The sequence below is a fragment of the Fusarium phalaenopsidis genome (genome assembly GCF_050370095.1).
Source record: "Fusarium phalaenopsidis strain FUZ10S chromosome Unknown contig_32298, whole genome shotgun sequence".
Classification (NCBI taxonomy): domain Eukaryota; kingdom Fungi; phylum Ascomycota; class Sordariomycetes; order Hypocreales; family Nectriaceae; genus Fusarium; species Fusarium phalaenopsidis.
Window position 1 is genome coordinate 1,335,143 of NW_028145407.1, and position 21,554 is coordinate 1,356,696.

Genomic DNA, 21,554 nt, shown 5'->3' on the forward strand with positions numbered 1-21,554 from the left:
CCCCCCCTGGCTATATAGTATAAAAGAAATAACTAATTAATTACTTATTGACCGCGATATATTACTAGTTAGTATGCGCTAGGCTTTAAACTTTATTAAGTAATACTTAGAGCTTAAGTTATATTTTTTTTTATAAATATAATTACTAGAGAGCAAAGTGCAAAGATCTAATTATTATTTATAACTTATTTACCCTTATAGTAAATATAATCACGAAGTATAATATCTAATTAAATAATTTCTATAATATTAATAAGACTAGCTTTATAATAGGTATAATTACAAGTAGAATAGTTATTATAGGTATAGATAGGCATAGAAAGCTAAAATTAGTATAGCCTGTGTAAAAGACTAAAAAATATTTTAACTATGGAGGAACAACAACATAACACACAGACCACCCATAGCCAATTGAGGCTGCGAGGGCTGCTTAATAAGCAGTTGAAAAAGAGGTAAATTAGAAGGTAAAGATGAAAAGGATGGCTAGCTAAGAGCTGCGGCGGAAGATGCCTCTTTTGATCAAGTGGTCACATGTTCAAGCACGTGACTAACAGGCTCGCCCGAGCCCCAATTTAATATAGACTATAAGGTCTAAATAAGGTATAGAGTAGGTAACTAAAATAAGAAGAGAATAAGCAAAAGATTTAGTCCTTATAAAAAGCTAATAGGCTAGATAAGAAATTATAGGCTAATAAAAGTAGGTTATAAAATAGATAAGAGTATAAAGTAAAAGGCTAGCTCCTAATTAGTTATCTTTATACTTATATTGCTTTTTATATATAAAGCTCTAAGGAAGTAAAACTATTCTAAGGGAAAGCTATTCTTTTATAACTAATAGTTTGGAATCTATTAACCTGATTTAAATAAAGGTTATACCACTAGATAGCTCTTTTCTAAGGCCTTTTAACTATATATAATATATATTAATTAAAGAGGTAATAGCTAGGCTATTATATAAAGAAGATAAAACCTAAAAAGTTTTATATTCTAGGTATTAAAAACTAAATAAAAAATACCTATATAAGAAGACTAGCTTTAATAGAGTTATTAGGCTTGGAATAAAGCCCTAAGTCCGGGTCACGTGACTTACCCTATATGTCTGGAATCACCCAGGAGGGAAGTTTATATAACTCTATAATATCTCGCTTATATAAGCAGCTATAGCTTAGGTAAGCATACTATTAAATAGCGCTAGTAATATACTATAGGGTAGCAAGTTATTAGACTTATATTTTATAAGTTAAATTTTCTAGAATTATTTATATAAAAGACCTTTCTTATAAAAGTCTTTAACAGCCTAGAAACTAGGAATAAATTATAGTTATTTAGGCAATTATTATGGATAGCTAAGCAATCTCGCCGGTTATTATTAGTGCGGGCTAATATTACCTCGCTAACTAGTACCAGAATAGTAACCTCCTAGGCGATTAAGCTATTATAATAACCTAAAATAGCTAGACTAATAACAAGGCCAGCCTTAAGTAGCTAAAGCACTTTAACTAGTATATAGCTAAGTAATTAAATAGTCGCTATTATCTTTTAATTTTTAATAGCTATAAAAGTTATTACTTTATTAAATTTAAGAGATATTATAAAAAGAATAAAATTATTAGGCTTTATATACCGCTTTATTTATTTTATTTATTTTAACTTCTTAATATTAAGTACTTTAATATACTTAAAAATACTTATAATTAAGAAATAAAATATCTAATTAAATATTATATAATTTATATTTTAAAAACTAAGTTCTTTTTAGCCTTTTATTTTATATTTTAGGCTATAATAACTTAAAAAAATATTAAGATAGCCTTTAAAAGAGCTAGGCTTATTCCTCTTAACCTAGAAAATATAATCTTAAAGCTTAATATATAGCTATAGACTCTAATACTAGCTAAGGAGGTAGCTAAACTATTAACCCCTTAGGTTTTAAAGACCCCAAAGACCATGCTTAAGGCTTAATCTTAGTTAGATTACCTTAAGAGACGAGTTATAAGGCATAAAAGTAGCTCCCTAGAGTTAATTCTAAAAGCTATATGGTCTTCTTCTAAGGGAATAAAGATAGTTATGCATAAGGTTGCCTTACTTAATGTTATAGGCTGTGCCGTATGGTGGCTTGGGCGCTGTGGCGCCGAGCCGGTCCCCTATAGTTGCAGCTATAATAACAGACTGGCGGTCTGTTATTAACTTACCCTTTTGCCTTAGTGGCTAAGGGGCCGCAGCATCGCGGCACGGTAGAAGCTAGTTAGCTGCAGCTTGAGCCCCTTTGGGGTCAGACCGTTACACTTAAGGCTAGGGTCAAAAAACTTAAATAAGCAAATAAGATACTAAGCTGGCGCTAGAGGGGAAAAAGGACCTGACTATAGAAAAGAGGGGTAATAATAGTAAAGGAAAGAAGGTAAGTAATTAATTAGATAGATATAGATATATAGGTAGTAGTAGAATTATCGAGAAGTAATAATTAAGGGAGGTTAGCGCGACCGGGGGTTTAGTATTATAGTATTTATAATAAGCCTAGTTATAATATAAGGACTTATTAAGTAATAATTAAGATATCTAAGAAAGAATATAATAAATAGTATTAATTAATTAAATAGTTTATAGTATTTTTATTATTATTTTATTTAAAAAAATTAAGATTTTTAATATACTTACTTATTTAATATACTTATTATATATATATATATTATATTAAATTAAATTAAATAAATATTAAAATTAATATATATAATAAGCGAGTGGGATAGATAAGTGAGCGGGATAGCTAGATTATATATTAAAACTAGGATTTTTAAATAATTCTAGAAAATTTATATTAAGCTAAGGAAAGCTAAAAATTAGAAGTTAGCTTAATTATATAATATATTATTAATCCTGATTTTTATAGATTATTAGAAAAATACCTTATAAGGTAGTTTAAAAAAAGTATATTCGCACTATATAAATAGCTATTTCTCTATAAAGGAGATTTTTTTAAAAATCTATAAAAATTAGATATACTTTATTTATAAGTTAAATAGCTAGAAATACTCTTTATAAGTTTCTAGCTATTTTATTAAAGTTTTTATTAAAGTTTAAAAATCCTAGTTTTAATACATAGTCTAACTATCCCACTTACTTATCTATCTCACTTACTTATTATATATATTAATATATATAATAAGTATATATTATATCTAAGTATATACCGCATTATATTATATAAATAAAAATAATAAAACCTTTAATTTATAAAACTAAGTAATATATATAATAAATATATAATATATCTAAGTATATAATATATTTTTCTTAAACCTTATTATTATAAACTAAAATAAAAATATAAAAAATTAATTAATTAATTAAAACTACTTACTATACTCTTCCCTAGATATCTTAATTATTACCTAATAAGTTCTTATATTATAACTAGGCTTACCGCAGATACTATAATACTAAACCCCCGGTCACGCTGACCTTCCTTAACTACTACTTCTTAATAATTCCGCCACTACCTACGCATTAATATCTATCTAATTAATTACTTGCCTTCCCTCTTTTATTATTATTACCCCTCTTTTTTATAGTCTAGTCCTTTTTGCCCTCTAGTGCCAGCTTAGTATCTTATTTGCCTCTCAAAGGTCTTTATTCTTAGACCTTAATAAGGCATTCTTATGTATTATTACCTTAGTCCCCTTAGTAAGCGACTTAAGAGCTCCTAAAATTAACTCTAGGGAGCTACTTTAATGCCTTCTAATTCGTCTATCAAGGTATTTAGACTAAGATTAGGCCTTAAGGACGGTCTTTAAAGTCTTTGACGCCCAAGGGGTCATAGGGCTAGCTACCTCCTCGGCAGGCATTGGAGTCCATAGCTATACATCAAGCTTCGAGACCATACTTTCCGGGTTAAGAGGAACAAGCCCGGCTCCTCTAAAAGCCGCCTTAATATTTCTTTCTATCATAGTGGCCTAATATGCGGCGTAGAAGGCTAGAAAGAACTTAGTCTTTAAAACGTGGGTTATAGAGTATTTAATTAGATGCTTTATTTCTTAACTATAAGCTTGCTTGAGTAGGTTAAAGTACCTAATATTAAGAGGCTAAAGTAAATAAGACGAATAAGATAGTATATAAAGCATAATAATCTTATTTTCCTTATAATATCTCTCAAAGTTAACAAAGTAATAACTTTTATAGCTATCTAGGATTAAAAGACAATAGGAACTAATTAATTAATTACTTATATACCGGTCAAAGTGTTTTAGCCACTTAAGATTAATCTCATTATTAGTCCAGCTATTTTAAGTCATCGCAATAGCCTAATCGCCCGGGAGGTTACTTTCTCGGTACTAGTTAGCGAGGTAATATTAGCCCGCACCGATAATAAACGGCGGGATCGCCTAGCCTTCCGCATTAATCGCTTAGATCACTATAATCCATTCCCGGTTTCCAGGCTACACTGATTTTAGCTTTCCACGCCTATCTATGCCTATAACGACTATTCCGCTTATAATCAGACCTATCATAAAGCTAGTCTTATCAAAGTTATAAATATTAGCGAGGTTAATACTATATTTCGCGATTATGCTCTCTATGAGCCTAAATTAATCGCGAATAATAATTAGATCTTTGCATTTAGCTCTCTAGTAGTTATATTTATGAAAAAAATACATCTTAACCTCTTCGTATCGCCTAATAAAGTTATAAGCCCAGCGCTTACCGACAGGTGACGCGTCGCGGTCGGCGAGCAATCAGTTGGCTATTTCTTTAATAGCACGTAGTCGGGGGGGGAATCCTCGCGAATCTAGGTCGAGAATGAACTGAACTATGATCTGTTCCTCTAGATCAGATAGTCGGCGTGATTTTGGAATCCAATCGCATCGCGATTGGATTCCCTGTCTGCGACGACGCAGCCTTGGCTCGGAGACCTTATAGATCTTTGCAGCGCGTCGGACGCTTAGTTTTGGGTCATTTTAAAGGGCTTGAAGGGCAAGAAGGGTTTTAGCCTCAGTATTTAGGTCTGATATATTTAGTAGTGGAAAAATCAATTGATCAATTGAAAAGTTAGGTATAGGAGGGAAAAGTGCGTCGCATACTTAGATGCGTCGCATGCTTATTATATATATTATAAAATATTTAAAATTCTAAATAAAATACTTTTAGCTATTTAATTAAAAATAAAACTATATAGTATTTTTTTAAGATTTTTAAAAATTACCCTTTATATATAAATAGCACTTTATAGAGTATAAATAAGTTTTTTTTATACTAGCTTAGTAATAATTTTTTTAAAAAATCTAAAAAAATTATTATAGCTTTTATACTATATAATAAGCCTAATCCTTTAGTTTTAATCTACTAGGGCTTAAATAAAATTTTAAAGAATTTTTTTAATACTTAATTTTAAGGTAAAAATATAAGTGCGGCGCATACTTATATGCGGCGCATACTTATTATATATATTAGCCTCTATATATAATATATATAATAGGTAAGCGTTATAGATAAGTAAGCGTCGCACTTAGATTTTAACTTATAAAGTATATTTTAAAAACTTCTTAAAAAACTAATTTAGTCTTAAAATAACTATAATTTAAAAGTTTAATTAATAATATAATTAGCTAATATATATATATAATAAGTGGATTAAATAAGTAAGTGGATTATATATATTATATATTAAAAGAAGAGATTTCTAAACTTAATTAAAATAGCTATAAAATAGCTACTAGCTTAAAAAGAGCTATATTAGATACTAAATTACTAAATAAGCTATTTATATATTTTTTAAACTTTTAAAAAAATTTCTTTATAAAGTAATAGCTATTTATATAGTATAAATAGACTTTTTAAATACTAGCTAACTATGATTTTTTTTAAAAATATATAAAGTTTAAAATTAATAGCTTATTATATAATATACTTAAACTTTTAATTTTATCTATTTTAGGCTTAGCTTAATTTTCTTAGAAATTTTTAAATTAATATAATCTTAGGTATAAATCCCTTTATTAGGCAAATTAATCTACTTACTTGCCTAATCTACTTGCTATATATATATATTATTATTTAAAATTTTTATATATTTTTTAAAAACTTCTTAATAAGCTAGTTTTTAAAAACCTATTTATATTATATAATTTATAATTTATATATAAAGAAATTTATTAAAATTCTATAAAAATATAATATACTTTTCTTATTAATTAAATAATAATAAATATTTATTTTAGATTTTTATATATTTTATAGCATATTTTAGAAAAATAGAAATTAGCTATTTATTATTATATAATATAATGCGACGCTTACTTAACTACGACGCTTACTTATTATATATATTACCTAATCTAAGGTTAAAAATATCTTAAAAATAAGATATAATAATAATATATTATTTATAGCGCTACTTATATTAATAAGAGTATAAGTCTTATAATTAAAAGAAAAAAATATTTTCTTATTTTTTATCTTATTTATATAATAAAGACCTTAATACTTTAAAAATTTTAATTTTAATATTAACTTAATTAATATTTTAATACTTAAAGGTACTAATCTTATAACTTTAAATAATCTTAATTAGGCTTTTAAATTATTATTAAAGGTTATAAAAATAATTAGCTTCTTAAGACTTATAAAATTATTTTATAACCTTAAGGAATACTTACTTAAGCTTAAAATAAGTAATATAAAAATAAAAATATTATATTTATTAATTAAATTAATATTAAGATTCTTATATTAATAAAGGGTTATAATAATATATTTAATTTTAGCTTTAAATATAAAAAATCTAAACCTTTTTATTTATATAATAAAAATAATAATAACTTTATCCTCTTTATCTATAAAGACTCACGGTTTATTAACTTAGGCAGGGATAAATCTAATCTCTAGCCTTTTTATAATCCTCTAAATAAAGGCAAAAAAGGACCTAGGGTAATATATATTAGCGGCATAAAGTAAGAAAGGTTAAGTTATACCGGCGGAGGTATTATAATAGAGGTCCTAGGTATACCACATATAAAATACTATAACTTCCCGGGCGGCCTTAAGATTTACCTTACTCGGCATAATAAAAATAAATATAAGAGAGGTATTTTTTACTAGTTACTATTATAAAATATAGCTAAAATAAGTAGTAATTATATAAAAATAAGAATATTACTAAGTGCGGGGTTTATATTATAATTTTATAGCTATATTATAATTTTATAGCTAACTTAGCTTGCTATGTTAGCTCGCCTGGGCCTTGGCCCATATGAGCTAACAGGTATAACCCTCTTCTACAATAGATCTTATTTACACCGGGGCCGGTGCGGTTGGCACGTGACTCATTTGCACCGGCCCCGGTGCAGGTATGATTTCCCGCCGGCCGTGTTTCGCTGAGTCATTCCGCTGTTCGGCCCGCATTACCATTAAGGTTGCTCTGAGAGGGCAGCCAGCCAAGGTACCAACAATACCTTGTACCTCGCTTCGGTACCTGTAAGAAGGCCCCTTGCAGATCAATCAGGCGGGGTACCTGAACAATCGGTACTTGACTGGCTAGCCTCTCCTCGTCATGGAGTCAGACCTAGCGCCGTGATCGGGGAGACCCCTCCATTTTTTTTACTCACCGACCATAATTAGATCCCTGCGTGGTCGACGGCAGCCCACCTCAACCAAACGACCTTCCGCAAACCTCAATCTGCAGCGCCGTTTTGACGAAGAGGCAAGTCTTTACTATCCTGAGACTTGTTACTATTCGCGATGGCGGAAGCCAAGAAACCAGGTCCCGAGCGGATCTCGATTCTGGGCGAGGCCAATATCATTGTTGATCATGGCCTTTGGCTCGACTTTGTCGCCGACGACCTCCTCCAAAACACCCCAACCTCGACATACGTCCTGATCACCGATACGAACCTCTTCGACGCGTATGTGCCCGCCTTCCAAGCTCGGTTCGAGGCTGCTGCCGAGGGCAAGGCGACCCGCCTGCTCACCTACACAATTCCTCCCGGTGAGGCTTCCAAGAGCAGGGAGACAAAGGCCGAGATTGAAGACTGGATGCTTTCGCAGCAATGCACTCGTGACACCGTCATCATCGCCCTTGGCGGCGGTGTTATGGGTGACATGATCGGCTATGTCGCAGCAACCTTTATGCGTGGTGTTCGCTTTGTTCAAGTCCCGACCACATTGCTGGCCATGGTTGACTCATCCATTGGCGGAAAGACTGCCATTGACACCCCAATGGGCAAGAATCTGGTCGGCGCCTTCTGGCAGCCCAAGCGCATCTACATTGACTTGACCTTCCTCGAGACCCTTCCTGTCCGTGAGTTCATCAACGGCATGGCCGAAGTGGTCAAGACTGCGGCCATTTGGAACGAAACCGAATTCACCGTGCTTGAGGAGTCAGCAGCTCACATCCTCGAGTGCGTCCGATCCAAGGGCGAAGGTCGATTGACACCCATCAAGGACGTGCTGAAGCGCATTGTCATTGGATCGGCAGGTGTCAAGGCAGAGGTTGTTTCCAGCGATGAGCGTGAGGGTGGTCTTCGCAACCTCCTCAACTTTGGCCATTCCATTGGACATGCAATTGAGGCCATTCTTACGCCTCAGCTGCTTCACGGAGAAGCTGTGGCAATCGGTATGGTCAAGGAAGCCGAGCTGGCCCGCTATCTAGGTGTTCTGCGCCCGGGTGCTGTCGCCAGGCTTGTCAAGTGCATAGCCAGCTATGATCTCCCAACTTCAATTCATGACAAGCGCGTTGTCAAATTGACTGCTGGCAAGAAGTGTCCTGTCGACGTCTTGCTTCAGAAGATGGGAGTTGACAAGAAGAACGACGGCCAAAAGAAGAAGATTGTGCTCCTGTCTGCCATCGGCAAGTGCTACGAGCCTCGTGCCAGTGTTGTCGACGACAAGACGATCCGAACTATTCTCTCGCCTTCCATCCAAGTGACTCCTGGTGTACCAAACAACTTGGATGTCACTGTCACCCCACCGGGCTCCAAGAGCATCTCCAATCGAGCTTTGGTCCTTGCAGCTCTTGGTTTGGGATCTTGCCGTATCAAGAATCTCCTTCACTCGGACGACACCGAGTATATGCTGTCAGCTATTCATCAGCTTGGGGGAGCTTCCTACTCTTGGCAGGATGCTGGAGAGGTTTTGGTCGTCGACGGCAAGGGAGGGAGCCTCCAGGCCAGCAAAGAGGCTCTCTATCTAGGCAACGCCGGAACAGCATCCCGCTTCTTGACCACTGTCGTCGCTCTGTGCTCTCCAAGTGAAAGTGCCAGCTCCACCGTCCTCACTGGCAATGCGAGGATGAAGGTCCGTCCGATCGGCCCGCTAGTCGATGCTCTACGTTCGAACGGCGTTGAGATCGAATACCAGGGCAAGGAAAACAGCCTTCCCCTGCGCGTTGATGCAGCCGGGGGACTTAAGGGAGGTGTCATCGAGCTCGCGGCCACCGTTTCGTCTCAATACGTTTCGTCTATCCTCATGGCAGCTCCTTACGCCAAGAACCCGGTGACCCTACGCCTGGTGGGCGGTAAGCCTATCTCCCAGCCTTACATCGACATGACCATTTCCATGATGGCATCCTTTGGCGTTCATGTGACTGCTTCCCCTGATGAACCAAACACCTACCACATCCCTCAGGGCCAGTACCAGAACCCAAGCGAGTACATCATTGAGAGTGACGCCAGCTCTGCCACCTATCCTTTGGCGGTTGCTGCCATCACTGGTACAACATGTACGATTCCCAACATTGGGTCAAAGTCGCTCCAGGGCGACGCTCGCTTTGCTGTTGATGTGTTGCAGCCCATGGGCTGCACCGTCAACCAGTCGGACTACTCCACCACAATCACTGGCCCTCCACCTGGTGAGCTAAAGGCGTTGCCTCATGTTGACATGGAACCCATGACGGACGCATTCCTTACAGCATCAGTGTTGGCTGCTGTGGCGTCCGGGAAAACACAGATCACCGGTATTGCCAACCAGCGAGTCAAGGAATGTAACCGAATTGCAGCCATGAAGGACCAGCTAGCCAAGTTTGGTGTTCAGTGCAACGAACTTGATGATGGTATTGAGGTTCTCGGTAAAGGACAGGACGGTGGCATCTCAGCGCCAACGGCTGGCATCCATTGCTATGATGATCACCGTGTTGCCATGAGCTTCAGTGTGCTTGCAGTCGCATCACCCAGCCCCGTCATCGTCACTGAACGAGAATGTGTGGGCAAGACATGGCCTGGCTGGTGGGACATCCTGTCGCAGGCCTTCAAGGTTGACATGGTTGGTCATGAGCCAGACGCCAATGCTGATGAGGAGGATAGCAAGAGCTCGGTTATGGAGCGCTCAGTGTTCATCATTGGGATGCGGGGCGCCGGCAAGACCACGGCTGGCAACTGGATGGCCAAGATGTTGGGTTGGAAATTCATCGACCTGGATCAAGAGCTGGAGAGACGGGCTGGATGCACGATTCCCGAGATGATCAGAGGCAGCCGTGGGTGGGAAGGCTTCCGAGCAGACGAGTTGTCTCTTCTGAAGGACGTGATGGCGAAGAACTCACACGGCCATATCTTCTCTTGTGGCGGTGGCCTGGTCGAAACGCCTGAGGCCAGGCAGCTCCTCAAGGACTATGGCAGAAATGGCGGCAATGTCCTGCTCATCCATCGTGATACAGAACAGGTGGTGGAGTACCTGATGCGAGACAAGACTCGCCCGGCCTACACCAGCGAGATCCGAGAAGTTTATCTCCGCCGGAAAGACTTCTATCAGGAGTGCAGCAACCTTCTCTACTACAGCCCGCACTCGGAGTCCTCTGGCTCGAAGAGCGAGGTTCCGCATGACTTCCAGCAGTTCGTATCCTCCATTTCTGGCAGAAGCACGCACCTCAAGGATGTGATGGAGAAGGACCACAGTTTCTTTGTGTCCCTGACCGTTCCCGATCTGAGCGAAGCAGCGAGCTTGATCCCGGAAGTTGTTGTCGGTTCCAATGCGGTTGAGTTGAGAGTTGATCTCCTTCAGGATCGGTCTGTCGACTCAGTTACACGACAAGTGTCCATTCTTCGTGCCCTGGCCAAGAAGCCCATTGTCTTCACCCTACGCACCGTGTCTCAGGGAGGGAAGTTCCCGGACGACGCCTACGAGGAAGGTCTTGAGCTTTACCGCTTGGCTCTCCGAATGGGCATGGAGTATGTCGATGTCGAGATGACCTTGCCCGAAAATATCATCCAGACCGTCACGGAGTCTCGCGGCCACTCACGCATCATTGCTTCACACCACGACCCCCAGGGCACCATGTCATGGAAGAATGCTTCTTGGATTCCATTCTACAACCGTGCCCTCCAGTTTGGTGACATTATCAAGCTCGTTGGCGTTGCGCGCAGCTCCGAAGACAACTTTGACCTCGCCAAGTTCAAGAGCAGGATGCAGGAAGCACAGAAGACGCCGATGATCGCCATGAACATGGGCAAGGCGGGCAAGCTCAGCCGTGTGCTCAACAAGTTCTTGACGCCCGTCTCCCACCCTGCCTTGCCCTTCAAGGCTGCACCTGGGCAGATGTCGGCGGCCGAGATCCGTCGCGGTCTGGCGTTATTGGGTGACCTAGATCCATGCAACTTCTACTTGTTTGGAAAGCCGATTTCAGCTTCTCGATCGCCTGCGCTTCACAACACCCTGTTCAGCCAGACAGGCTTGCCTCATCAGTACCACCGTTTGGAGACGGACAACATCCAGGATATTCGTGAGGTTTTGCAGGCACCCGATTTTGGAGGTGCTTCTGTGACCATCCCTCTAAAGCTGGACATCATGAGTCAAGTCGACGAGCTCTCGGAAGCAGCACGTACGATTGGTGCCGTCAACACTGTTGTGCCAGTAGGGAAGGCTGATTCCAGTGGCCGTCGACGTCTCCTGGGAGACAACACGGACTGGAGGGGCATGGTTCACGCTCTTCGTGACGAAGGAGTGGAGGAGCAGGCCGATTCCGAGACCAAGGGAGCGGCTATGGTGGTTGGGTCAGGTGGCACTACTCGAGCCGCCATCTTTGCCCTCCATTCCCTCGGCTTTGGTCCAATCTACATTGCGGCACGAAACCAGGCTAAGGCGGATGCGCTCGCAGCTGACTTCCCAGCTGAGTACCAGTTGCAAGGTCTGAGCCAGCCTTCAGACGCTGACAAGGTGTCTTCAAACCTCAATGTCGTCATCAGCACTATCCCAGCTGATCGACCCATTGACCCAAGTCTCCAAGAGCTCGTCGGTGCTTTGCTCAGCCGACCGGCTGTAGGCACAGAGCGTCGTGTTCTTCTCGAGATGGCCTACAAGCCTAGCCACACCCCGATTATGCAGCTGGCGGACGAGGCAGGCAACTGGACCACTATCCCCGGTCTGGAGGTTCTGGCGTCTCAGGGTTGGTATCAAGTGAGTTCACCTTTGCGATCACAAGTGTATAATCAGGTAGCTAACATGCTCTCTTAGTTTGAACTGTGGACTGGCATCACGCCCTTGTACCGTAACGCTCGTTCAGCCGTCCTCGGTTTATAGAGGGTCTACAACGTTCGATGCCAACGATACCAGGTGCGTGTAGGTAACTATGGTGACGACAATGGGGCGCACTTCTCATAGTGAATGGACCAGGTGTGAGAATGGCAACAGATGGTTGCTATGTAGATTGCAAAAACACAAAATAAGGTGGATATAGAGAAATATTCAGAATAGACAATTTGTCCGGTAGTATGAGGCAGGTTTTTCTTCGCTCCGTAATGTGTCGCATGGTCCAACATGCCATTCTACTGTAAGTGAAACCAGATAAGCAAATCTCAAGATGTGACGTTGTTCGTAATACAGTACTACAGATAACCCCCCGCCAAAGCATCCCACCTCCAACACCGGGATTGCGTCAAGGCGGAGACTTTGTTCCCCTGCCATGCCAGCCTCGATGGAAGCCTTTCCCTTCTAAAGTAACCTACGTGCTGCAGCTGTCTCTGGATCTGCTCCCCTAGAGCGTGCGCAAATGCAAGACATCGTCATTCTGCCCCAAAACAGCGATCAAGTAACCTCAAACTCGATGCGCTCATCCAAGCGCAAATCTTGGCGACGTCACAAGGGGTGTGGCTCGTTCATTGTGTAATGTGTCTCGGTCCCCAAGGAACGGTGACAACATCGAGGAACATGAGCTCGGTGCAGATCGCTAACCGGGGAAGCTTGGAGCTCTAGCCCCAGCTCTATTCCATCATCAAACGCATATCAATCATCGATTGCGATGGGGCTTGCATCTACAGGGCTAGCTTCAACCGTTTATCAGCCTCTGGAGATCTGAGGGATGGACGGTTCTAACATTCATGCCCCTTCGCTTCGATAAACACGTAGGGCTTCTACTGGACAGCCAAGCACACAACGCACATTTGAGACAGGCTTCGATTGTATGTTGTCAATCCTTCTTTTAATTATATCATACATCATCATCATCTATGGATATAGTTTTTGGGTTAGAACCCATGCGAAATTCCAACAGGCCAAGGAAATCGAAAACCAAGTTCAAACTGATCGACCCGCTCTTGGTCGTTTCTCCAGTGCCATGACATCGTATGACCCCATAATGTTTCCAACCTGCATGTCATGACCCAAAATCACACCGTTACACGCTCTTGCATGCGGATCAAGCATCCGCTGCCAACAAAAATAGCCAGGCCAAAACGACCCGTGTGACAAACAGACCAAAGCACCAAATGCAGACCAATCCATAGAGGATACCCAATTGCAAAATTGAATGACAAAAGACGCTGTAAAAAGACCCTCTCGCTCGTTTGTTTTTTTTTTGTCTAGACCGGTTTCCGATTTCCGATTTCCGATTCCCAAATGATTTCCAATATCGCAAAGCACAGCCCAGGCGTTCCCGGCCGGCCAAGTCGAGCCTAGGGCTGTGCCGTGGCCATTCCGTGTAATTGTTTTGTTGGATTTGCAAGTAATGTACAAGTTACATCAGGGCCGATGGAAGTACACCCAGCGTTGCTTCCATGCCCTTCGATTAGATGCCAGACAAAGAAAATTCGGGATCAGGGTGCTCCAGAATGAACATGCCGTATCCATGACGGACGCCATGTCATCATCAGGAGTGCTGGGGAGTGATGCTGATGGTTGAGCGACAGGTCGGGCGGGGGCGAGTGATGTCACAGTCTGAGTCGATGGGCAGCCCATGACGTCAGTCGGGAGGACCCTTCCTGCATGAGGACCCTGAGACCCACTTGCCCGCGTTGGAGCCCGGCCGCCCTGTCGCTTTTTCCACCCTCAGCCAACCCAATTCAAGCAGGTTGAAGCCTCGCATCGACCGGTCCACCAATGCCAAGCCTAATTCGACCGTGGTCCACGTCATGCAGCATCATCTGTTGCGTGAGAAGACCCGTCGGTCCCAGCTCTGCTGGCATCTGGATGTTGTCAAGCGAGGCAGGGATGGCCGGTGGTAGGAGTCAATTGTCCGGGGACGGGGATATGCCAGCCTTGCGAGCCGCTCAACGCCCACTTCAGGCGCCGCCGCGTCGCCGGTGCTTGCCCGGGAGCTCCACGTCCGGGTGACACACCCGGTAATGTCTCGTCAAAGCATCCGCCCGGCTGAAGGTCTTTTCCTCGGTGCAGAGATCGCAGCGTACCTTTTGCTTGCGGGCATTGTGGATCGTGTCTTCGTGACGAGTGAGATCATAGGGCCGGGAGAAGATTGTGTTGCAGGGCTTGCCCGTGCTCGGGTTGATCCGATCACAGCGATGGGGCCCAGCCTGACTGTTCAGCAGACTCGAGGTCATGCCCATGTCGCGAGGACGAGCACCTCCCAGGGCCTGTGTTTGGCGGTGACCCTCTCTCTTGTGCTTCTGGAGAAGCGCAGGAGTCTCGAATCGCAGAGTGCATCCGTGATATGTGCATGTGTAGGTGCCTCCGTCTGCAGTAGTACTGCTGGGGCGGGTTGCAGGGGTGGTATTTCGTGACTCGTTAGAGCTGGATCCAGCGGAGCTCAGGCGGGGAGGGGTCTCGTTGCTGGAGCGGGGATGCGCGATGAAGGGATACTGCTGAGGTACAACAATGCCAGATGGCGCCTGTGTGGGGAGGAAGTTGAAGTGGCCATTGGCGCTAGCATCGTGCATCGAAGGATCCTGAGATCCATGGTTGACCATGCCCTTCGCGAAGTGGTCCATCTCGAAACCAGAAGCACCCTGGGGGAACAAGGGGAAATTGGACTCGCCCTCAGGCTCGTTGAACTCCAGAATAGCGTCCTTGGGCGAAATTGTCTTTGGGGTCTCAGGCTCATGTCGCTGACTCATTTGCTGTTGCATGAACTGCGCGTCGTGCTGCGCCTTGTTCTGCTCGCGCATGCGCTGGGCTGAGTTGAATGGCATATTTTGCGCGAAGGCGGCATTGCTAAAGTCATGAGCCGGTGAAGGTGCCAGGGGAGAGCCAGCGCGGAAAGGCGATCTGTCTCGGGAAGTGCTAGAGGCTGGTGAGTGAGCAGCGCTCAGGTGCTGGCTGTTGGCTGCGTGGAGTCGCTGGCTGAAGACATCGTTTGTGGGAGAGACAGCCATCTGCGCTTGCGAGGGAGGAGTGGATGTGATGGCAAAGTTGGGGCTGTAAAGCTCATCGCCATAGACATCCGTCATGGTCCTGTCAAGCTTGGGGGCGTTGGGATAACCTATTGAGAGGAATTGTGAGCGCTGGTCACTGAGGCCTCCGTCCAGAAGGAAATCTGTACCTTTTCGCCTCCTCTCCGAGTGCTCGGTTTCGCCAACTGTGGGAGTTGCAGGTGAGTCACCTGCGATGGAACTCGCCACCGAGGCAGGATGTGATCGCGTTGAGCCGGAGAAGTCGGGGGCGTGCATCAATCCCCGATCCATCCGCGGCTTGCTGCTGGGACCTGCGAGTGTGATGGGATATGCCAGCTCAGGCATGGCATGCTCCATACCACCGCAGGACTGGTAGCCGGAGTAGGGACCCATTGACTTGGTCGCCAGCTGATAGTAGGAAGGGTTGACACCGTTCTGGTCGTGGACGTCGGTGATGGCGATCTGAGGATTCGAGGTGGTGTGAGTAAATGGAGAAGAAGGACCGGCAGTTGAAGAGCCCAGAGACGACAATGATGACTCGCGTTGATGGGCAGCGCGGGAGAATCTGGGAGTCTGATGGGCGATGGCTCCCCAAGCGTCGGGCTGCATGAGGTCTGAGGGAAGCTGCTGGCTCAAAGCGGCGAGCTCGTCGTCGTAATTCGATCGTGAAAAGTCTGAGTAGGCGGTAGGGTTGTATTCGGACTGGCAGTCTTGGATATATGGATACTGCTGAGTGTTGGAAGAGGTGTTCTGGTGTTGTTGAAGCTGAAGTTGTTGCTGAGGAAGGCGAGGGATCGATAACATGTTGGTTGAGGAAAGAATAATTGTGTTTAAAGTTAGGGAAGGAAGTGGCAAAAAAGACGGGATGGCTCTCCTTTTAAGAAAGAAGGCCCCGTGTGAGCCGGGAGTGAACTGGAATACCAAGATGGAAACGAATAGACAGATGATGGACTGGCGCCGATGTATCTGCAGAGCGAGCCCCACAGACCGAGAGAAGACCCTGAAGGTCCCACTTGATGATGCACAGGACAGGCCCCAAATCCGGGATCTGGACAGGATGACTGGCTGGATTGTGCCCGGGTACCGACTGAGAAAAAAGCAAAAGACGTGAGAGTCGGTGCGGTATGTAACCCGGGATGCAAGGGTGGTGTGGACTCGAATGGAGGGGCGTGTGGCAGTGGTGTGTGTGGTGTGAAAAGTGATGGAGTGTACGTTGTGTGGTGGTGGTGGTTCGTACAATCGTCAGGTAAAAGCCGTTATTTTCGTTTCGCTAGGTCAGCGGCGGGCAGCTAGTGCGGTTGCTGATTGATGCTTTGGTGATTTATGATGCCGGTGATGCTGCGATGGGCGCTGATGTAACTGCTGATTGTCTCGATGGTTCGAGTCGCTTCCGGCGGTTGCTCCAGAGGATGGATGATTGTTTTCTGATTTCAAATATTTCCATCGCTTAAAGCCAAGCCGAGGATGTCGCGCCAGATATACTTGGCTGTATCAGCCGCCCTCCATTCGCGAGACGAGCCCCCGAAGGACGAAGTCCGACACCTAGACGGAGCCCTCCCAAGAAACCAAGCCTCACGCCCGCAGCGCGCGAAGCCCACTCCGGGGATGCAGAGAACAAGGGTACGTATCTTTAGGTTTTGGCTCCAAGGGCCAAGGCCAGCTCGCACCCAACGCTCCAGGGTTCCGACGCCAACACGGCCCATCCAAGCCAAGCACCCAATGACCACCCCCAATCCCTCTGCCGCTCTCCTTGGACAGCCCTGCTCTGCGACTCAAGTTTTTCTCCTCGTGCGTGTTGGCCGTGTCCACTGACGTAGTCTGGCCCCGCCGATCTTCCATCTTTATTCGCTTTCTAAGACGATCCCTGTCCAGCGCGGCATGCCACGCACAGCCACATTTCCGTCGTTGGTAATACGTTGTCGTTCTCTCTCCAGCGCCAATCCGTCGGCATCCGCCACACTCCATTTCCACGTCGTTCCACCAGGTTGGAGTCACATGACGGTGTTGCGTAGAGGTCACATGAGCTCTGCTGTCGTATGTTGGTTCAGAGTGGTCCTATCCATGTCGGCTGTTTGGAGTCACCTTAGATAAGCCAACCACACTCGACAAGTCTGCTGAGCTAAGGTCGGGAATAGGAGGGTGTTGTCAGCTAAAAAATCTTCTTCCGCTATGGTACCCGTCGCATGACACATTCGATGGTGTGACTGGCCATGCGTCCCTTCTACCTTGCTCAACACCCGGCATGTCGATTCCCAACGGAACGGAGCAAATACTAGACAGGGTGAAGGTTGATGGGAAGAAAAAATTTTCATCCATCCCTTCTAGGGGGGAGGATAGACAGACTGGTGCGAGCGCAACGCAGGAACAAAAACCCAGTCACACTCCCTTCCCCCCCTAGCTCGAATGTGCAAGAAAATACCCAGAGGTGCCATGGTGATAGGTAGACAGATCGTAGAGGAGGTCCGCCGATGCGAGGTCTTCGGCCTGACCGACCCGCTCCGGCCCTCGGACTTGGTCGGGTTTGTGTTCCCAGCCAATCAGGGGTGTGGCTTGACCTTGGCTAAGCCACAACCCTGCCAATTTGAAGGACTAGACAAGCTCAGAGTCCATGCCCAGGCCGCCCAGATCGATCTCGTCCAACATCCGTCCCACCCATCTCCGAAAATCCGGACCATCCACCTGCAGCCTTTTTCGTTCCTCCGCGGGACCTAGAAGCGCAGTTCCAGCTACCTTACCCAAGACAACGGGACTTCCGGCATGCGGCTAAACATCGTTCCAGCTTTCCATGCAAATTCTAGCTTCCTGGGTTTCGGACAAGACTTCCAGACTAGGACAATAAACGACGAAGGGTGTGAGGCTGCTGAAGTCTGAGAAACGATATCCAGGAAGGTCAATACGGATGTGGGCCTGAAATCTTTATCGCTACCGTCGTATTCGTAGGCAAGCGGTGAATCACCAGCCAGGCACGCGAGAGGTGAAAACCCAATAGTCTGGAGCCGGGGTGTTGCGAGTGACCCTTCTCCGGCCCGTTCACACGAGACATGACCCGTCTGAACTGGTATTTCTTACTGGTCAGTGCCAAGCTCGGGTCGCGAGAGTTCATTCCAAGAGTCACCTTAGCAGAAGCTCATGACTATCCAGATGGACGTAGTTGCATGACACCAAAGCGGACTAGGCTCGACGTCCATCTCGATCCTGCTCCGTCCGAGTCCGCAGTTGGAAAACTCTGAAGGGCAATTACCAAGACATTATCCGTCAGCCAAAACTGAACATGTGAGCCATAACACCCGGGGCAGCCTAGAATGTATCCATTAACCGCCCGCGGGGCGCGCGTAGGGCTGGCGGCCGAGAGACCCGCAACGGCGGCGGCTGGAGCCGGGCGATCCGCCGGCTGGCCTCGGGGCAGCACAATCTGAACAAATCTGCTGCGTTCCACTGAATAATCTATCTGCCTGGCAGTTGCGTAGGCAGCTGAGTTCTGCCGGCATGTGGTATTGAGCACGTTACAGCATCTCAGCCAGGGAAGCAGATGAGGCAAGCCCAACTCCTGAGCTCTAAACAACGATGCAAGTTTGTGGATCTCCGAGCCTCGAGCGATCCATCTCCTTGAGCTCCCCGAGCCACCGATCTGTAGTAGCAAGCTGTGCTGCTGACTTGATGGCAAATGCTGGAGCAAACGGCTCCCAAAGCGTGGGGTCCATGCTACGTTACGGGCGGTCGGGCCGCAGAGACTTCAACATTCGCGGTAAGGCCAGCGCACCGGCTCCAGCGGGGGAGGCGTATCTCCAGAAATGCCATGTTCCATAACGCTTCCATGCATCATCGAAAGCCGGGTCGTGCATTTCAATTCCGCATCTTGTGCGATTCCTTGGTGCTGGGTGACCATTTCCTTCCAGCTAGCACGGTTCGGTGTCTCCGCGTGGGGCAGCCTTTTCAAGTGGAGGCTCTTGTTTCGTTCACCCAGGTGGGTAAAGGAATAAATGATACACCAGGAAACCAGAGAAGGTTGACTGAATCCTATCAAAGATGATAAATAAATTAACATAAAATATGAAAAATAAAAAATGAAAAAAAAAAAATAAAAAAAAAAGAAAAAGAATAAAAGAAAAAAAATGTAAAATACATATCATAGTATTAGAAAATAATATAGAGCTCTCGTATCTATTCATTGTGCTTTCGTGATTACCTTTAAGGGGGGGTAAGCGAATGCGTTTGTAGTGGTGTGCCGTTTTTCCTTCAGCTGGGTGCCACCCAGGATCGAGAAAAAACGTGCGAGTGTATCTTAATAGCATGAACCCCAGCAACGCAGGGGTCTTTCAAGGCAACCAATGTCTTTGTTTTCATTTGCGAGAAAATCAACGTCAGCTAGTATCATCTTTTACTCCATCCATGTCCGTTTCCTCCGTCCTTCATCTGCCGTGCAAGCCGGCCGAGAAGAAAGAGGGATCCAAAATCCGATGCGGAGTCTACGGATTTTAGGTGCCTCGGCACAGTTGTTCCTGCTCACAAATCCATTTCGTGTTCCTTCGGTGGTCCAGGCCCACCCCCCGGATTGCTGGCGCGGCGGCCTCTAATTTTAGTCCCCTCTCCACGTGGTCCAGGCCCAGCGATCCCTCGGTCTCGCCACCCGTTCGCTCCGTGGCCCGAAGAATTCGGCCGATTATCTAGTCCCGTCACCAGAACAGGAACCCCAACATTGGATCTCTCCCAGGTCCAGACATGCAGATCTTCATTTTACTAGCCCTCTATGTTCCCGCCAATGCAGTGTAGATTCAGCTCCCAGATCCCTCCTCCGTGGCTGTACTCTCTCACTGCCAGGATGATGGTCACAGGACCTTACAGGATCGTTCTAGAACCGCTGCCGTTCATGCACTGCGATGCACCGCACCGTACCGTAATGCGTCGCTTTCGTATTGCTCACCATCCATCATACCTGACAAACGGCCCGTAATCAGTAATCATGACACCTATGCGATTTCGAATTGTATGCTTGACTTGGCCTCAAGTTGGTATTTGGAATTCACTTTAGGTCTGTAGCGTGCGATGACTCAATTGCTGTGGCAATGTCGGCTGTGTCAACCTCTCTTACACCAACCATCAAGTCTCCGCGGACGAGGAGGCCAAGTTGACACATCTGTCACATATTACTTCATACCAACTACGGGTCTAAAGCACTCGAGTATTTGCAACTATCTGGATATCCTATGATCACTAAAATATCACTAAAACATCAACCGAGCAAGCGACAGTGGCTCAACATAGGGTAGGTGATTTAGGCGAGGACGCGTAACAGTCTAGGGAAAGGTAGCTGATGGATCATGGTAAACGCATTCGTACTCGTCAGCTATTCAGCCTCACCAGGTGCTCGGTGCAGTATCCTTTTTCGAGATAAGATGGCGTTGGTGGGAACCTTCTCTGGTCTCCAGTGAAGGCATCTATGACATGGCTATTCACGATTGCTATGCCGTGCGCAACCACCAAATGAAACAGGATCATCAAACATGGACGAGACTGGGGAAGTGCTGGTACGCATCGACAGGTCTACTTGCTGGCATGATCAATCATGCCCTTCGCATAGTGATGCTTACAATACATGGAAGGACAGCCACCTGGGTAGGTGTAGTCGGTTGTTGGATACCAATATATCCCGCCGATCAGTCCTCCGCGAGCACGCTGCATCGACGCACCGGGCGACAGGGTCCCCACGGCCGCGTCTGACCGGGAGTCACAACACAACAACATAACACTCACAGATGTCAAACAGGTATACGCGTAGCATGGCGCGGCATTGGGTGGGGTGCGCGCGCGCGAGGCGTGTTGGGGCTCAAGTCACGCGTCACTTCAGTACATGCCATATCAACAGGATGGTCAAGATCGCCACACGGGCATGATTGATTATCCCCAATGTAATCCCCGTTTCCCTTATGATACAGAACACCCAAAAACAGAACCGGACCCAGTTGTCATCATGAACACCCACATGGCGCTGCGCGCCGAGCACAGCGGATCGCAAAG

The 21,554-nt window shown here is 45.0% G+C and overlaps 2 protein-coding genes across 2 annotated transcripts; one reads left to right on the forward strand and one right to left on the reverse strand.

The window, feature by feature from the left end:
- Positions 1-7,731: 7,731 nt before the first annotated feature.
- LRP88_06983 (pentafunctional protein ARO1p) lies at positions 7,732-12,498 on the forward strand (the record flags this gene model as incomplete). Its single annotated transcript, XM_083243520.1, has 2 exons — positions 7,732-12,375; positions 12,433-12,498. The coding sequence occupies 2 exons, from the start codon at positions 7,732-7,734 to the stop codon at positions 12,496-12,498; spliced, it is 4,710 nt and encodes a 1,569-aa protein (XP_083100744.1).
- A 1,976-nt stretch (positions 12,499-14,474) lies between these two features.
- On the reverse strand, positions 14,475-16,343 carry LRP88_06984 (stress-regulated transcription factor RPN4; the record flags this gene model as incomplete). Its single annotated transcript, XM_083243521.1, has 2 exons — positions 14,475-15,628; positions 15,689-16,343. 2 exons carry the CDS (start codon positions 16,341-16,343, stop codon positions 14,475-14,477), a joined length of 1,809 nt encoding a protein of 602 aa, XP_083100745.1.
- Positions 16,344-21,554: the final 5,211 nt, after the last annotated feature.